General features: G+C 42.5%; 1 protein-coding gene across 1 annotated transcript; it reads right to left on the bottom strand.

Moving 5' to 3' along the window:
• Positions 1-8,594: 8,594 nt before the first annotated feature.
• Positions 8,595-11,729, bottom strand: LOC129694045 (interleukin-8-like). Its single transcript, XM_055630772.1, has 4 exons — positions 11,443-11,729; positions 10,601-10,736; positions 10,413-10,496; positions 8,595-9,560 (listed from the first exon to the last, which is right to left on the bottom strand). Exons 1-4 carry the CDS (start codon positions 11,504-11,506, stop codon positions 9,533-9,535), a joined length of 312 nt encoding a protein of 103 aa, XP_055486747.1. The 5' UTR covers positions 11,507-11,729; the 3' UTR covers positions 8,595-9,532.
• Positions 11,730-18,085: the final 6,356 nt, after the last annotated feature.

The raw sequence follows: 18,085 nt of genomic DNA, 5'->3' as shown, positions 1-18,085 counted from the left end.
AAGCATCCAGAGAACCTGCCTCCACCGCCCTCTGAGGCAGAGAACTCCACAGACTCACCACTCTCTGTGAGAAAAAAATGCTTCCTCAGCTCCATTCTAAATGGCTTACTCCTTATTCTTAAACTGTGACCCCTGGTTCTGGACTCCCCCAACATCGGGAACATGTTTCCTGCCTCTAGCGTGTCCAAGCCCTTAACAATCTTACAAGTTTCAATGAGATCCCCTCTCGTCCTTCTAAACTGTCTGCAGAGTGTACAAGCCCAGCTGTTCCATTCTCTCAGCATATGACAGTCCCCTGAGTCGAACTCGGAGAATGTCCTAGCGGCTCGTAATGCTAACGGTAGGCACTCGGTACATCCGGTAAATTCGTGACGTTTTTTCATCCCTGTGAGTAAAAAAAATACTCGTGATGAAAAAAATTGTTACTCGTAGTTGACCATTTTACGAGCCGCTACGAGACATCCACGCATTCCTACGGACCCGCTACGGACATTCTCCGAGTTTGAATCAGGGGAAAACTTGGGAGAACTCTTGAATTACCTCGTACAGTGGGACAGGGGCTTAAGTCTCTTCAAGAAGTAAAGATATTGAGTAAAGGCCTTCTTGGCTGTCACATCAATGTGATTGGGTCACGATAGATTGGTGGTAACTTAATGTCAAGGAACGTGAGGTTTTTAACCATTTCCAATTCAGCACCATGATGCATGTACTATACTTCACCATGCTTCCTAATGTCAATAACTAGCTCAATTGTCTTGCTGACATTAAGGGAAAGGTTATTGTCCTGATACCATGTTACAAAGTTCTCTATCTTCTACCATCCCATTATTGTTCTTGAGCTGGTACACCACATTGGTGGCATCTGCAAACTTGTATCTGATGTTCGTGGTGAATGTGGCTGTACAGTCATGAGTATAATTAAAGTATAGTGGGGGACTGAGAATGCAACCTTGTAGGGTATTCTGTGGAATTCTCTGCCTCAGAGGGCAGTGGAGGCAGGTTCTCTGGATGCTTTCAAGAGAGAGCTAGATAGGGCTCTTAAAAATAGTGGAGTCAGGGGATATGGGGAGAAGGCAGGAACGGGGCACTGATTGGGGATGATCAGCCATGATCACATTGAATGGCGGTGCTGGCTCGAAGGGCCGAATGGCCTACTCCTGCACCTATTGTCTATTGTCCTATTGGTATCAGTGTTGAAGATTACTGTGGAGGGGATGGTGTCACCTGCCCTGAATGACTGAGGTCTGTGGGTCAGCAAGTTGAGGATCAAGTGGCAGTGGTACAGTGGTAGAGTTACTGCCTTATAGAGCCAGGGACCTGGGTTCGATCCTGACCACGGGTGCTGTCTGTATGGAGTTTCTACGTTCTCCCTGTGACTGCATGGGTTTTCTCCGGGTGCTCTGGTTTCCATCCACATTTCGAAGACGTGCATGTTTGTAGGTTAATTGGTTTTGAAAAGTTATAAATTGTACCTAGCGTGTGGGACAGTGTCGGTGTATGGGTGATCGCTGGTTGGCACCAACTTGATGGTCCGAAGGCCCAGTCTCTGCGCTGTATCTCTATAAAGTCTGAAAGGCAAGATTGGAAATACAAATATATCTCAAAGGTGATGGGGCTGAAAGAGATTAGAGAGATAGAGAGGACAAAACCACACAGAAAGTATAGAGGATTTTAAAATTCAGACTTTGTTTAACTCCAAATCAGTTTTGCTCAGCAAATGCAGGCTGATCATTGAATAGGACTTCATATCTGATGAAGTCCTATTCAGCTGATTTACATCGGGGAGACTAAGCGTAGGTTGGGCGATCGTTTCGCCGAACACCTCCGCTCAGTCCGCAATAACCAACCTGACCTCCCGGTGGCTCAGCACTTCAACTCCCCCTCCCATTCCCAAACCGACCTCTCTGTCCTGGGTCTCCTCCATTGCCAGAGTGAGCAACAGCGGAAATTGGAGGAACAGCACCTCATATTCCACCTGGGGACCTTGCGTCCGGATGGCATTAACATTGAATTCTCCCAATTTTGCTAGCCCCTGCTGTCTCCTCCCCTTCCTTAACCCTCCAGCTGTCTCCCCCCACCCTCCTATCCGCACGCCCTCGGGCTCCTCCTCCTCCCCTTTTCCTTCCTTCTCTCCCCCCCCATCCCCCATCAGTCTGAAGAAGGGTTTCGGCCCGAAACATCGCCTATTTCCTTCGCTCCATAGATGCTGCTGCACCCGCTGAGTTTCTCCAGCAATTTTGTGTACCTTAGGACTTCATATCACTTCAGACAGCAGAGTTTTGATGTGATTTCCAGGTCAAAATAGATTGAGTGATGTTGGGAAAGTCTGGAGCAAATAAAAATGAAAAAGAAACCTTCACTTTCAGCAGCCAAGGTTAGGCAGTGGTGGAGTTAGGCAAAGAGAAGGCCCAAAACTCATTGATATTGAGGTCAACATCTTCTCAGAATCATACAGGATTTCAAGATGGCTACCTGAATGTCCAGGAGCAGAAAAGGCTGCAAAAAGTCGTAACCACTGCCCAGTCCATCATCGGTTCTTTCCTCCCTACCATCGAGGGGATCTATCGCAGTCGCTGCCTCGAAAAGGCTGCCAGCATCATCAAGGACCCACACCATCCTAGCCACACACTCATCTCTCCACTGCCATCAGGTAGAAGGTACAAGAGCCTGAAATCTGCAATATCCAGGTTCAGGAATAGCTGCTTCCCCACAGCCATCAGACTATTAAACATAACTTCAAACAAACTATGAACTATAACAACATATTGCACTTTATCTATTTACTGGATGTGTGTATATATATATTTTGGGGGTATATGGACACACTGATATGACCTGTATTTATGACTACAATATCCTGTTGTGCTGTTGTAAATGCAATAACTCATTGTTCTATCTGGGACACATGACAATAAACTCTCTTGACTCTTGGCTTGGGTTAATTAGTTAATTAGTTAATTAATTGATGACTTTGTCCCAGAATGATGGCTTCCCAACGTTTAATATTGCAGGCATTTCTGCTGACAATTTAGAAACAGTGAAAGGTGGAGAGGAATGGAATTGAGATGGAACTTATTGTCATCAGCGTATGTGTGAAAAATGACAAAGTGCCCTGCGTGACGTTACTGAGGATTAGCATGCACTATCCTCTCCTGTCCAATATTGAATTAGTGCCCGGGCTGCCTACCAGTGTAGGATTTAAACAAACAACTTGAGGAACATTTTTTCCAGATCATTTTGGAAAGTCTTGACCTCTTTCAACCTTAAAGGCAAGGTGGGCTCAGAGCAGCCATGGAAAAAGTGATTTCCTTCCAAAATGCTGCATCTAAGCCTATGTTTATCCAGCCTGTAGATGGGCTCCTGAACATCTCATATAAAGTTGCTACAATCTCTACAGGATCTCTTATTCACAAAAAAACAAGTTATGAGGTGAAAATGAGTAAAGGAAATCCCCCTGGCATGCTCTCTTCAATATGAAGGGGCAGGATTTAAGTGAATTTCACAGAAACACTTTCTTCAATACTTTGTAGGTTTTGACAGAACTACAGAATAAAAACATAGAAACATAGAAATTAGGTGCAGGAGTAGGCCATTCGGCCCCTCGAGCCTGCACCGCCATTCAATATGATCATGGCTGATCATCCAACTCAGTATCCTGTACCTGCCTTCTCTCCATACCCCCTGATCCCTTTAGCCACAAGGGCCACATCTAACTCCCTCTTAAATATAGCCAATGAACTGGCCTCAACTACCTTCTGCGGCAGAGAATTCCAGAGATTCACCACTCTCTGTGTGAAAAAGGTTTTCCTCATCTCGGTCCTAAAAGATTTCCCCCTTATCCTTAAACTGTGACCCTTTGTTCTGGACTTCCCCAACATCGGGAACAATCTTCCTGCATCCAGCCTGTCCAACCCCTTAAGAATTTTGTAAGTTTCTATAAGATCCTCTCTCAATCTCCTAAATTCTAGAGAGTATAAACCAAGTCTATCCAGTCTTTCTTCATAAGACAGTCCTGACATCCCAGGAATCAGTCTGGTGAACCTTCTCTGCACTCCCTCTATGGCAATAATGTCTTTCCTCAAATTTGGAGACCAAAACTGTACGCAATACTCCAGGTGTGGTTTCACCAAGACCCTGTACAACTGCAGTAGAACCTCCCTGCTCCTATACTCAAATCCTTTTGCTATGAAAGCTAACATACCATTGGCTTTCTTCACTGCCTGCTGCACCTGCATGCCTACTTTCAATGGCTGGTGTACCATGACACCCAGGTCTCGCTGCATCTCCCCTTTTCCTAGTCGGCCACCATTTAGATAATAGTCTGCTTATTGTCACATTGAACAACATAAGCTTTGCAATTGCTTTTGTGCAATCCTGAGATATGCCGTCAGATAGTCAACGTCTACCCGTATGTCACAAACCCAAGTAAATCATACGAGCAAATGCAGAAAAATCTATGTAATTTAGATCTCCCTCATTACAATCTGCATATGTCGTTCCAGTGAAGTGCAGTAACTACTGTACAGAAATATAAAGTTCCATATTTAACACAGCCGTGAATTTACCATCACTATCGTTCCATGATCACCACATCACATGCTTCATGTAACATGTGCCCTTCTTCAAAACAGTTTTCACAATCAGAGAATCCAAAGTAGATAACTTCAAGAGTGTAGAATCTTCAAGTGTGTAAGCGCTCAGCGAACACCTCCCATTTTCTCAAAGATGAGAAACATGAATCATCTGCCGTTAACAAAAAGCATCAAGGAAAATATTAACGCAAAGCTTGGAGCTTACAAAGTGTTAAGGTTAGTGATTGATCAGAAGGCAGGTGATTTTACAAAACCAGTAGCGAAAGATTAAAAAGTTAATAGGGATGGAGGAAATTAATATGAGATGATTGCCAATAATGTCAAAACGGGTGGCAAGGATTTCTATGGCTATATAAAAAGAAGGAAAGTAAATATGGAACTCCCATAGAGTAAGGCTAGGAAATTAATCGTGGGAAACGAGGAAATGGCAAATAAATTACATAAAGTGAAGATGTGAATCACAGAAATGACCGAGACATTACATTTAGAAAAAATAAGGCTTGTTTTGGCTGATAAATTGGACCAATTTTCCAAAATATGGTCTCCTTTCATTGAATTTCTTCAACAACAGAATGGTTGAACACAAATTCAAAACGGAGGCTAGTGTTGGGTGAGCGGGTGTAGGGTGTGGGACATGTCTCTGCTTTTTCTCTTTTTGTTTTCTCACTTCACTCAATTGTTAGTTCAGGGGTTTTTTCTTCTTTCTTTTCTTCCTTCTTTTGTCTCCCTCTTCATTCCTTTTTACTTATTTCCGATTCACTTATCAGTTTATAAAATATTAAAACTGAAGCTGTACGAGAATTGTATCATTGTTATGTCGATTTCTTTCTTCTTGTACAATTGCATCTAATAAAATGAACATTAAAAAAAAAATTAAATCAGCACTTTCATCAATCTTCACAGTGGAGGACGCTGGAAATATGCCAAAGATTTTGGATGGGCTGGTTTTGTACATTGTGGAAGAATGTGTAGCAATCATTATCGTGAGGGACAAGTTACTGGTGAAACTAATGGGACTAATGGTAGACAAATCATCAGGGCCCAATGACTTTACTCTGAGGATTTTAACAGAAGTGGCAGTGGAGCCATTGATTGAAGTTTCCCAAAACTCACTGGTGTCTGGAAAGTTACTAATGGATCAGTAGACTGCACATGTATCACTATTGTTCAAGATGGGTGGATGGCAAAAGCAGAACATTATAGGATTGTTAGTTTAATCCCCGCTGTTGGCAAGATACTGGCATTTATAGTAAAGGGAGAAATAACCAATCATTTGAGGTAACTTAATGTAATCAAACAAAGTTGACATTTGTTTTATGAAAGGTAAATCATGTTTGGCAAATTTGCTTGTGCTTTTTGAAGAGGCAACAACACGTGGACAATAGAGCGGAGGCTGGATTTTGGATTTTCAGGGGAGCATTTGGCAAAGTGCCACATTGAAGGTTGGTGCGTCAGATTTCATAGTGTTAGAGGAAGTAAGTTATTATGAGTTGAAGATCACAGTGAACACTAATATTTGTCATGAACTGGTCAATTTCAGTCTTGAAGGATATATAACTAGTGGAGTGGCCCAAGGATAACTTCTTGCCCCTTTCATTTATTTACAATTCGGATTAATAACCCAGAATGCAAGGTATTTAAGTTTATTAAAGATATGAAAATAGATGGGCTGGCATGTTGCAATTAGGATGTTTGGAGTCTGCAGTAGATATGGTGATAGTTTAAGAGAGTGGGTGAAAAGCTGGTAAATGGGGTTTAATGTGAGAGGGTGTGGGGTCATGCATTTTGGTAAGGGGAATTTAAAGACAGGCTATTGACTAAATAGATTGTGCATGAGTGAAACACAGAGGAATCGTGATGTTCTTGAGCATGATTGCCTAAAGTGAGCAGCTCCAGCAAGCAGAAAAAGTCATCTTACTTATTATTTCAAGAGTATGTGCAGGAAGGAAGTGCAAATGCTGGTTTAAACCGAAGATAGACACAAATAGCTGGAGAAACTCAGCGGGTCAGACAGGATCTCTGGGGAAAAGAATAGGTGACATTTCGGCTTGAGATCCTTCTTCAGGTTGAAGAAAGGTCTCAATCCAAAACGTCATCTATTCCTTTTCTCCAGAGATGCTGTCTGACCCGTTGATTTAATCCAGCTTTTTGTGTCTACTGTTTCAAGTGGTGAGTGTAGATATTGAGAAGTATTGTTACAATTCTGGTGAGGCCACACCTTGCATGCCTTGCATAGTTTTAATCCCCTTATTTAAGAAAGGATAAACTAGCTTTGGAAATGGTTCAAAAAATCACTAGGCTAGTTCTTGAGAATGAGAAGGTTATGCTTTCACCAGCTAAAGAAATCAGATTTATATTCTTTGGAGTCCAGAAGAACTGAGGTGATTTCAATCAAACCTATTATGCCCCTGTCCCACTTAGGAAACCAGAACGGAAACCTCTGGAGACTTTGCGCCCCACCCAAGGTTTCCGTGCAGTTCACGGAGGTTGCAGGTGGTTGCCGGAGGTTGCAGGTAGTGGAAGCAGGTAGGGAGACTGACAAAAACCTCCGTGAACCGCACGGAAACTTTGGGTGGGGCACAAAGTCTCCAGAGTTTTCCGTTCAGGTTTCCTAAGTGGGGAAGGGGCATAAAATCCCAAGGGGCCATGAGAGTGCGGACGTCAAGATGTTTCACTAGTGGGACAGTCACAAACGACACAACATCGTTACACGATTAGGGAGAAGTAATTTAAAATTGGGGATATTTAAATATGTTTAAGTTATTATGGTATTAACTGCTGCATTTTTAGCTGAAGGAGTTTACACAAGCTAAACTATAGAGGCTGGGCCAATGGAGAACCCCATGTACATCTTGACAAATGTAGCTCTTAGGGCTAAAGGAATCAAGGGATTTGGGGTAAAAGCAGGAATGGGTTATTGATTTTAGAGCAAGGGGTCCCAACCTTGGGTACATTTCACCTACCCATGGGGTAACGTTGTTGATTCTGGATTTGTACATATTATTTCTCATTGACTGACTGTGTTTGGTTCTGGTATACCGGTATCTGTTCATCATTAGTTGTTCATAAGTGAAATAATATAGTTATGTGCTATTAAAGTTGCCAGGGTAAACGGGATGAAAAAGGTTGGGATCCCCTGTTTTAGATGATCAGCCATGATATTGAATGGTGGTGCTGGCTCGACGGGCCGAGTGGCCTACTCCTGCACCTATTTTTTTGTTTCTATGTTTCTATTCAAACTTCTCATTGAGCTCCCTCCTTCCTCTTGGATCTACTGAAATATGTTTAAATATTTGACCAATCGTGGAACTATGGGCTTTGACAAATTGCCACCAAAGAGGAAATGAGGCCTGAGGCAGATCAGCCATGGAAGGGCAAGGCAGGTCTGAGGGGCCGAATGCCTGCACTGTGCTGCTATTCTCATATGTTCCGATGTTCTTATCTGGAAATCACAAGACAAGATGAATTGTCCCATTGAAAACATATTTAATGCCTGAGAGATTTTGTTACAAGGTGAAATGAATACTTAAAGGATTAGATTAGATAGTTTCATGAAAATATTGATGAATGAATTATTGCTAAGTTATGTTTGTTTTTTTAAAGAATGTTGTGCCTGATTTAATGTTGTGAGCATGCCCAGTATTTTGAGTGTAGTAATGAAGAAAGCATCCATTGTTCTGCCACATGCCCCAGTGAGTGAGTTTGCCTAATCCCACCTGCCAAAGGTTTACTGGACACCTTATCTGGGTGTAGTTTCACTTCTGCTTGTGGCATGTGACGGTGTGATCATTGGATTTTACACTAATACATTCCAACTGTGAGTTTACTACAAAACATGTTTCAGTGGCTATGAAGTATTTTATGATTCTCTGAGATTCTGAACCTTACGACATGAATTCAATTCCTTTTTCTGGATGTTGAATATTAACAGAAGCAAACTGTGCTGTGTGTTGAACAAATGTATAAGTGATTGATGTGCAATCAAGTCTCAAACAACAGAAATATATTTTAAAACTTTGCTTTAATGCTCTTTTGAACTGGATTAACATTTTAAACAGAAAATGAAACAACAAAACGATCTTTTTTTACAAATGTAGAAAAAGTAGTCGTGTGCAACTAATTGAACAGTACATTTATGTTCAGGCAGAGACCAGATAGCCCAAATAAACATTTTTGTGAACTGTTTCTAACAGTTGCACATTTATGTAAACCATCTATATGAAGATAAGTCTAGTTTGTAGCAATATGCCATACAATTTTAAATTAGTTCAAAAAAACTATACAAGTTGTTATCCCTATAAATCATTCAGCATTTTCGTTGTAGAACATTTTTCAATACTGATAAAAATGTATAAATAGAAAACAATTATATAAATATTAAATAATTACAGGAAAACGAATCATAATACAAATAATCAAACAATAAATACACACATTAGGTTCTGAAACCTTGTCCACTCTCCCATTCGCTAGTGAGAAAGCAGTTAAGAGTTAATGTAAAAAGGTTTGTTTTACAAATGCTGAAGAGATTTCTACCAATTATGCCAAATCCCTCAATGTTTCAGGTTGTTTGACAGAATAAGCACTAACAGTGTAAGATCAGTAACCACAGGATTGCAGTAATCGGGGTGGATAACACAGGCAACTTCATCAAAGAATGATCACAGATCCCGACCTCTGATTATTTTACATTCAGTCTTTAAACCACTGTCAATTATTTATATCATTAATGCACACAAAATAAGTTAATTAAAACTCAATTGAACAAAATACATTAAAAAAATCCAACAAAAATCTTTGTAACAAAACAATGCAGCAGATATAATACCATAATAATTTAAATTAGTTGCAATTTCATTGACTGAAGAAGTTCACAATGAGCTCAACTACAGAGGCTGAGCCAATGGAGATTCCCATGTACATCTTCACATTCAAACTTCTCATTGAGCTTTCTCCTTCTTCTTGCGCCTATAGAAATGTCAACCATGAATAAACATTACACTGTGTAATTTCAGAAGACAATTTACATTGCTACTAAACTAAATTATTACTTGTTCTTACCGATATGATGCTAAATATTTTCACAGGCTAAATATTACTGGGACACAATATTATTATTCCCAGACTATGAAATCATTGGAATAGTTCAAATGACTTAAGGAAGGATCTCTCTGTAGTCTGAATGTTTTTAATTTACCCGATTATAACATATGAATGACATACATGCGCTGTGCTAGCTGAAGATACCTGAGAGGATTTTACAGTGGGGATTGTAGTAGGATTTCCCTGCATAGTTACATGGGGCAGTGGGACAGAACAATTTAAAGTTGGGTGACAATTCATGCTGCCTCTGCATCTTAATTAATCTACCACCTCCATTATCCACTCAGCATGTTGCAGCAATGGCAAGTGGGATATTGGGCGAGCTCGTGACCAGTTTCCTCCTCTCCAACCCCCTTACAGCCAATCTTTATTCCCATCTGTGGGCAGTATTAGTTTGCCTGAAGTAATGCTGATAATGTCCCTGGATATTGGTGGGCGAGGCCTTGGTGAGACCTCCTTTTCCCAGCCAAGTGAATCTTAGTCAGGCCATCAACTAAACCAAATGGTTTCAGCGCCTTTGTCCCAAAAGGTTGGCTTTTGGATCAAAGTTTAAGTTAGGGTTCAACAGTGGAGAAAAGTTTGTCAAATCTTTTCTCGCTTGGTTCCAGCTGCATTTTCAGATAAAACGGTGGCTAATTGACTCGGTACTTTGGTGAAGCAGCTTTGCTGCTCCATCACTGAGATCATGGTAGCTCAGGTAATAGAAGTGAAACTTACTCATTGATCATCCTGTTAATCACTCTCTGCACCCAGTTTGCTGTAGGTTCCAGACAGATCATGTTGCCATTTTTAAGGGTGGCACTGTGAAGAAAAAAGATTGAAAAAAAACAGTTAGCTAAAACGACCCTATTATCATTGAAATGAGCATTAAAATAACGAGAGGACCATTTCATACAACAACTTACATGATGTTTACTGTCTCGCAGTGGGGGCCTGGTGGAATAATATCGATATTGTCCATGAACTTTGGGTGGATGAACATTGCGGATGTTTTGATACACCGGCAACGCAGGTTCATCCCCGAGCTTCCCATCGATGCTGCTGTAGACGGGATGGACAACAGAATGTGAGACTTTCAGATTCAGATTCAGATTCAATTTTAATTGTCATTGTCAGTGTACAGTACAGAGACAACGAAATGCATTGGAATCATCCGAAATGCATTCCTGGAATCATCCGTTATGCAAACTTCAAAACAACTACTAAGATCTCATGTTTGCTCACTATTTGTCATGTGTAGGTACATCTGTAATCAGGTATTTCAGAAAGAAATATATTCTGTTTGAAAGCAGATCTGGCTCATGCTGTGTCAGAGTTGCAGAGGGCTGCATAAAGTGTTTCTTGCACAAAATGAGAACATCTTTGATTTAATTCTGATTTTCCAATTTTTTTTAAATTATTCATTCTCCCTGCAAACATACCTTGTGTGATTTATTAGAAATGTTTTAACATTATTCCATGTTGATGGAACAGAAGCCATTCAATTGAAGCTTTGATATAGAGTTCAGCGTTGTGACTGGGTTAGTTAGTGAAAGCACATTCCTTGTCTTAATGTGCGTTCACCTGGGCAATATTTTCCTGGCAATCCTTTACTATGTGTTAAGGAGACATTCACACAATTCACATCACTGTTCTTTACTTTCTTATTTGGATTATTGTAAACTCGCTACATTTAGTACTATGTTCTTTAAGTAACAATAGATTCTAGAAGTAACAATATGCATTGGATGGTTGAATAATTTCTTACCTTGTATGGAAGTTGCAGACAACATGAAGAGGGCAAGGATGGAGAACATAACTCTGCTGTTCATTGTGCTGTGTTGTATGTTGTTCTTTAACTTTGTGCTGCTGCTGCTGCTGCTGCTGCTGTCTCTGGCTGATCCTTGGACTTCAGCTGCTGTATTTATTTGGCAAATGTTATGAATCAGCAGCTGACTTCATTGCCTGGAGTTTCCCAGGAAGCTGAGGTAATTCTACAATGCAACAATAGACAGAGTGACACAAAAACAAGTGGCAGGAAATAATCCATCTGGGCTCTAAACAGATAAGAACGTCTAACTCAAAGGAATTTTTATTTCACAATCTTGCAACCACTTCGCCTGTCTTTAATTTGCAGCAGCTGGGAATTGCTGCTGAAGAGCTGGCGAGGGGAAAACACCGCAAGGGTTAAGGGGCATTGAGCTAAGGGTCGCTGTGTGATTGAAACAGTGAAAAGCAAACCTACAATTGTCAGTAAATATGATGGAGTTGTGAATATGAGCAAAGTGCAAAGTGATGGATGAAAAAAAGTAGGGCAGTAATAGCTTCAGTATGATTGTAGATACTTCAGTGTGACTGTAACTGCTTGAGTGTTTCAGTAGCTACAGTGTGACTGTAACTACCTCAATATGACCACAGGTACTTCAGTGTGATTGTAGTTACTTCAGTGTAACTGTAGCTACTTGGGTGTTTCTGTAGCTCAGTGCTCTTCAACCTTTTAATACTTAGCGCCCACTTTTGTAACTTTCGTGAGGGTAAAATTTCCTTACCGCCCACTAATATTTCAATTGAAAAAAAAAGTTACCTACCTAGCAGAAAACAATAAAATTAATTGAAATTACCTTTATGCATTTAATGGGATCCTTGAGCCTGATGCTGAGAAACTACATGTTGGATATCTGGTTCGATTGTGGGACGACAGATGGCACAATGGGCTAAGTGTTCAGCTGGCGACCGGAAGGTAGCCGGTTTGAATCCCGCTTGGAGTGCATACTGTCGTTGTGTCCTTGGGGCAAGACACTTCACCCACCTTTGCCTGTGTGTAATGTAATGTAATTATGTGAAGCACTTTGGGGTCAATGCAAGTTGACTGAAAATGTGCTATATAAATAAGATTATTATTATTAAGAAACAAGCGAAGGTCTCCTGTTTCAGTGATTTTCAGACAGTTTCTCTGTGTGGTGACAATACAGGGGGGAGGGCAACCCCTACAAACCCAATCACCGATACCGGAGAGAAGATACATGCACCAATGCAATGATTCTCCCAATCATTTAACAGTGCCTGCAAACATCTTCATACATAGCACAAAGTAGAAAACAGCTTAGTACATAGAGAAGCATATCATTGAAGGCAACCAATCACAGGTGGTGATGGGGAGACACAGAAACATTTTTAGAGCAATAAGAAACGTCCTGGTGCAGGCCACCCTTCTGGACCAATCACAAGCATGCATTAAGCGTCAGTGTTCTGGAGCTCCTGCAAAAGCCCAGACTTTGTGGCAACCAGTGGGTCACAGGTGCAGAAGCTTCCTGAAACTTCTGCAAAGTTCCAGACTTAGTGGAGCAGGTCCAGCACCTTGCGAAGTTATGCCATCAGCCCATTCTCACAGACACCCACTTGCCATTTCCCAAGAACCCAAATCCCTGCATATCTACATGTGCACCGGTGAACCAATATGGTGGCGCGTTGAATGGCACTAACACACTTAACATTTTGGAAAGATATCAAGGAAAAAGAAACGCTGTGGTGAAACCCATCAAGGCAAAAGAGTCTTTGCTCCTGCTGTCTTTGTTCTTCCCATGAATTTCTGCAGAAGATTTGATTCTCATCTTTTCTCTGATCTGCAATAAACGTTTTGGACAAGGACCTCGATCCACTACAGTTCGCCTACCGCCACAACAGGTCAACGGAGGATGCGCTCTCCACTCTGCATTGGACCACTTGGACAATAAAAACATTTACATCAGGCTGCTGTTTATAGGCTACAGCTCGGCGATCAATACCATCATGCCCTTGAAGCTGGTTACCAAGCTCACGGAATTGGGTCTCTGCGGATCCCTCTGCAATTGGATCCTCGACTTCCTCATCCACAGACCACAGTCAGTTCGAATTGGCAGAAATACTTCATCCTCAGTAACAATCAGCACGGGAGCACCTCAAGGCAGCGTGCTCAGCCTCCTGCTGTACTCACTCTTTACCCATGACTGCGTAGCCAACCACAGCGCGAACTCCATCATCAAGTTCGCTGACGACACCACTGTTGTTGGATGAATCACAGATGGTGATCAGTCAGTGTATAGAAGTGAGATCGACCGATTGACCAAATGGTGCCAGCACAATAACCTGGCTCTCATCACTAGAAAAATCAAGGAACTGATTGTGGACTTTGGTAGGGGAAGGATGAGGACTCACAATCCTGTTTACATCAATGGGACAATGGTGGAGAGGATCAAGAACTTCTAATTCCTGGGCGTGCATATTTCCGAAGACCTTTCCTGGACCCAGCACACTGATGCAATTACTAAGAAGGCACATAAGCGACTCTACTTCCTGAGAAGATTTCAGAGAATCAGCATTTCAAAGAGGATTCTCCTGAACTTCTACAGGATAGAGCACGGTAGAAAGCAAACTGACTGGCTGCATCTTGGCTTGGTTCGGCAACTTGAACGTCCAGGAGCGGAAAAGACTGCAAAAAAGTTGTGACCACTGCCCAGTCCATCACCAGCTTTGACCTCCCCACCATCGAAGGGATCTATTGAAGTCGCTGCCTCAAAAAGGCAGCCAACATCATCAAAGACCCACAACATCCTGGCCTAACTATCTTGTGGGTCACCATTGATTAAAACCTCGACTGGATATAAATGCTGTGGCTACCAAATCTTGTCCGCGGCAGGATATTCTGGAGCAAGAGATTCACCTCCTAATATCCCATGGCCGTAATCATCTACAAAGCACGTCAGGAGGGTGATGGAATGAATACTCTTCACTTGCCTGAATGAGTGCAATGCAGCAACTTCCAAGAAACTGAATAACATGCTGGATAGTTCATTTAAGCTTTCTTGGCTGTGGCTCCAGCACAAATCTTTAGTGACATTTCACTTCTGGTAATGGCATGTAAAAGCACTAACACACTTGACATTTTGGAAAGATATCAAGGAAAAAAAAACTCTGTGGTGAAACCCATCAAGGCAAAAGAGTCTTTGCTCCTGCTGTCTTTGTTCTTCCCATGAATTTCTGCAGAAGATTTGATTCTCATCTTTTCTCTGATCTGCAATAATTGGTTATTGAAGGTTTAAAGAAAAAAGTATTAATCATAGTTCAGGTGCTTAGAGCTCATTGGGTCTTGATATGTCTTCATCTCCGTGAGAATTGCACAACACCAGGTTACACTTGCAATATCAGATGCAAGAATTAATGTCCTGAAATTGAGATTATTTTACAGAGGCAATACATTTTCCAACTGTTTTTCAATGAGTAGGTTTGGAAAGGGAGTTAAAGACATGGCTTGAACAATAAGAAGAGTTAAAGAATGATTTAAACACTGGCGATGAAGATAGAGACTGGGTTATATCTAAAGGACATCTGGAATTGTTGGATTGGATCAACGTCGAGGAGCTATAGAGCATGGAGCCAGGACCTTCAGCCCAACATGTCCATGCCGGCCAAGTTTCCTGCTTGAGCTGGTCCTACTTACCTGTGCCTGGTCCATATCCCCCCAAATATAGAATAGGATAGCACAGGAACAGTCCCTTCGTCCCTCAATGCCTATGCTGAACATGATGACAAGTTCAACTATTCAATTATGCCTGCATGTGATCCATAACCCTCCATTTCCCACATATCCAAGTGCCTATCTAAAATCCTTTTAAATGTCACCATCAGATTGGCTTCCACCACCACCCTGGCAATAAGTTCCAGACAACCAACGGTCTCTTTCTGAATACCACTGGCCACAGAGCTTCATCCACAATAACACTCTTCCACCACTATCTTCACTCTTCTATGGCTAAGCCAGTTCTGAATCCAAACTAACAAGCCACCCTTGGTGCCATGCATCTTAATTTTCTGGATCAGATGTGTTAATTGTATGTGACACTGCCCTTTCCTCTGGCAGCTCGTTCCATACATGCACCATCTTTGTATGGAAAAAGCTGCCCCGAAAAGTTCCATAAAGGTTTTGGAAAAGTTGGGTCTCTTTTAAAACTTTCCCCTCTCACCTTAAATCTAAGCCCTCTAATTTTGGACTCCCCCACCCTGGGGAAAAGGCTGTAACTATCCACTTTACTTACTTCCCTCATGGTGTTTTAAACCTCTGTATGGCCATTCCACAGCACACCAGGGATAAAGACAAGCCTTCTCAGCCTTTCATTATAACTTAAACCGGTCAGACAAGGTAACATCCTTGTAGCCCCATTCTGTCTCCTTTCCAACTAGATGACGTCTTTCCTATAGTTGGGCAATGAGACTTCATGTGTGGTCTCACCAATGACTTCACATTTGCAACATAATGCCTGAACGCCTGAGCTCAGTGCCTTGACCAATGAAGGTAAGTGCGGCAAATGCCTCATTCACCACCGTCCACCTGTGTTGCTGCTTTTGTATAAATATATGTACGTGCCCCCCCCCCCCCCCCCAGGTCTCTCTGTTCTGCCCCACTCCCCAGAGTCCAACGTTTTGTTTTCCCTGAAGTGAAAGAGATAAAAATCAGAGGCGAAGACAGATGAGATTTAGTAAAACCCAAGCCTGAGGCACGACAAAAGGCACATCCGCTCCATTGCGAAACCTCCTCAAGGTAGGTCTACTTTGAAGAAGTTCTCCTCCTCTCACCGACGAGAGTTCTGCAACATCCTCTCTCGCTGCTCCGCCTCTGTGATGTGCCTCTTGCTGTTTGACCCTACGACCACATTTTAACCCAAACTGGCTACCACAGCCACGTTTCTCGATGTTTGCCTGCGCCTCCATCTTCTACCTCGGGGGATTCCATATAACCATATAACCATATAACAATTACAGCACGGAAACTGGCCATCTCGGCCCTACAAGTCCGTGCCGAACAAATTTTTTTTTTTTTTTTCCCCTTAGTCCCACCTGCCTGCACTCACACCATAACCCTCCATTCCCTTCTCATCCATATGCCTATCCAATTTATTTTTAAATGATACCAATGAACCTGCCTCCACCACTTCCACTGGAAGCTCATTCCACACCGCTACCACTCTCTGAGTAAAGAAGTTCCCCCTCATATTACCCCTAAACTTCTGTCCCTTAATTCTGAAGTCATGTCCTCTTGTTTTAATCTTCCCTATTCTCAAAGGGAAAAGCTTATCCACATCAACTCTGTCTATCCCTCTCATCATTTTAAAGACCTCTATCAAGTCCCCTCTTAACCTTCTGCGCTCCAGAGAATAAAGACCTAACTTATTCAACCTCAATGGTTCCAGTTCTGGTTCCGGTCGAACTGCCGCTTTTCGCAAAGGTTCTCCTTCCGTGCCACCGTTCTACACTGACTGCGATGCGCCAGCACCAGCAGACTCGCGCTCTGACTCTCCCGTAGCTCCGGGCCTCACTCACTCACACCTGCAAAGGACCGCAACTGTACTTCATTCAACGCCAGATCCACGCCTTCAACAAACGCTTCCTCGCCTACCTGGAGTCTACTAAGTATCACAAGCTTGCCCGCCCCCAGACCGGTCCCCGAACTCTATCTCCGTTACATTGATGACTACATCAGTGTTACCTCCTGCACCCATGTGGAATGCAGAAAGGGGTGGAGATGGGAAGATGTGACTAGTGGTGGGATCCCCTTGGTGGCGAGGAAAATGTTGTATGCAACGGCTGATGGGGTGAAAGGGAGGGCTAGGAAGACTATGTCTCTGTTGCAACTAGAGGATAGGAGAGCATAGGGAGAACTGCGAGGTGTCGAGGAGACATGAGTGAGGGCCTCATCTATGATGGGAGAGGGGAACCCCTGTTCCCTAAAGAATGAGGACATCTCGGATGTCCTGGTATGGAACACCTCATCTTGGGCGCAGACGGAGGAATTGGGAGTAGGAGATAGAGTCTTTGCAGGAAGCAGGGTGGGTAGAAGTGTGGTCGAGATAATTGTGGGAGTCAGTGAGTTTGTAATAGACGTCAGTCGATATTCTATTTTATATGATGGAGACTGTGAGATCATGAAAGGGGGGGGAAGTGTCAGAGATGGTCCACGTAAATTTGAGTGCAGGATGGAAATTGGTGGTGAAATTGATGAGGTGCGCCCGAGATGAGGTGTTCCATATCAGGACATCCGAGATGTCCGCATACGTAGAAACATAGAAATTAGGTGCAGGAGGAGACCATTCGGCCCTTCGAGCCTGCACCGCCATTCAATATGATCATGGCTGATCATCCAACTCAGTATCCCGTACCTGCCTTCTCTCCATACCCCCTGATCCCCTTAGCCACAAGGGCCACATCTAACTCCCTCTTAAATATAGCCAATGAACTGGCCTCAACTACTCTCTGTGGCAGAGAGTTCCAGAGATTCACCACTCTCTGTGTGAAAAAAGTTCTTCTCATCTTGGTTTTAAAGGATTTCCCCCCTCATCCTTAAGCTGTGACCCCTTGTCCTGGACTTCCCTAACATCGGG

The sequence above is a fragment of the Leucoraja erinacea genome, unplaced genomic scaffold (genome assembly GCF_028641065.1).
Source record: "Leucoraja erinacea ecotype New England unplaced genomic scaffold, Leri_hhj_1 Leri_529S, whole genome shotgun sequence".
In the NCBI taxonomy this organism is placed as follows: Eukaryota; Metazoa; Chordata; class Chondrichthyes; order Rajiformes; family Rajidae; genus Leucoraja; species Leucoraja erinaceus.
This window is presented reverse-complemented; position numbering and strand designations above follow the sequence as displayed.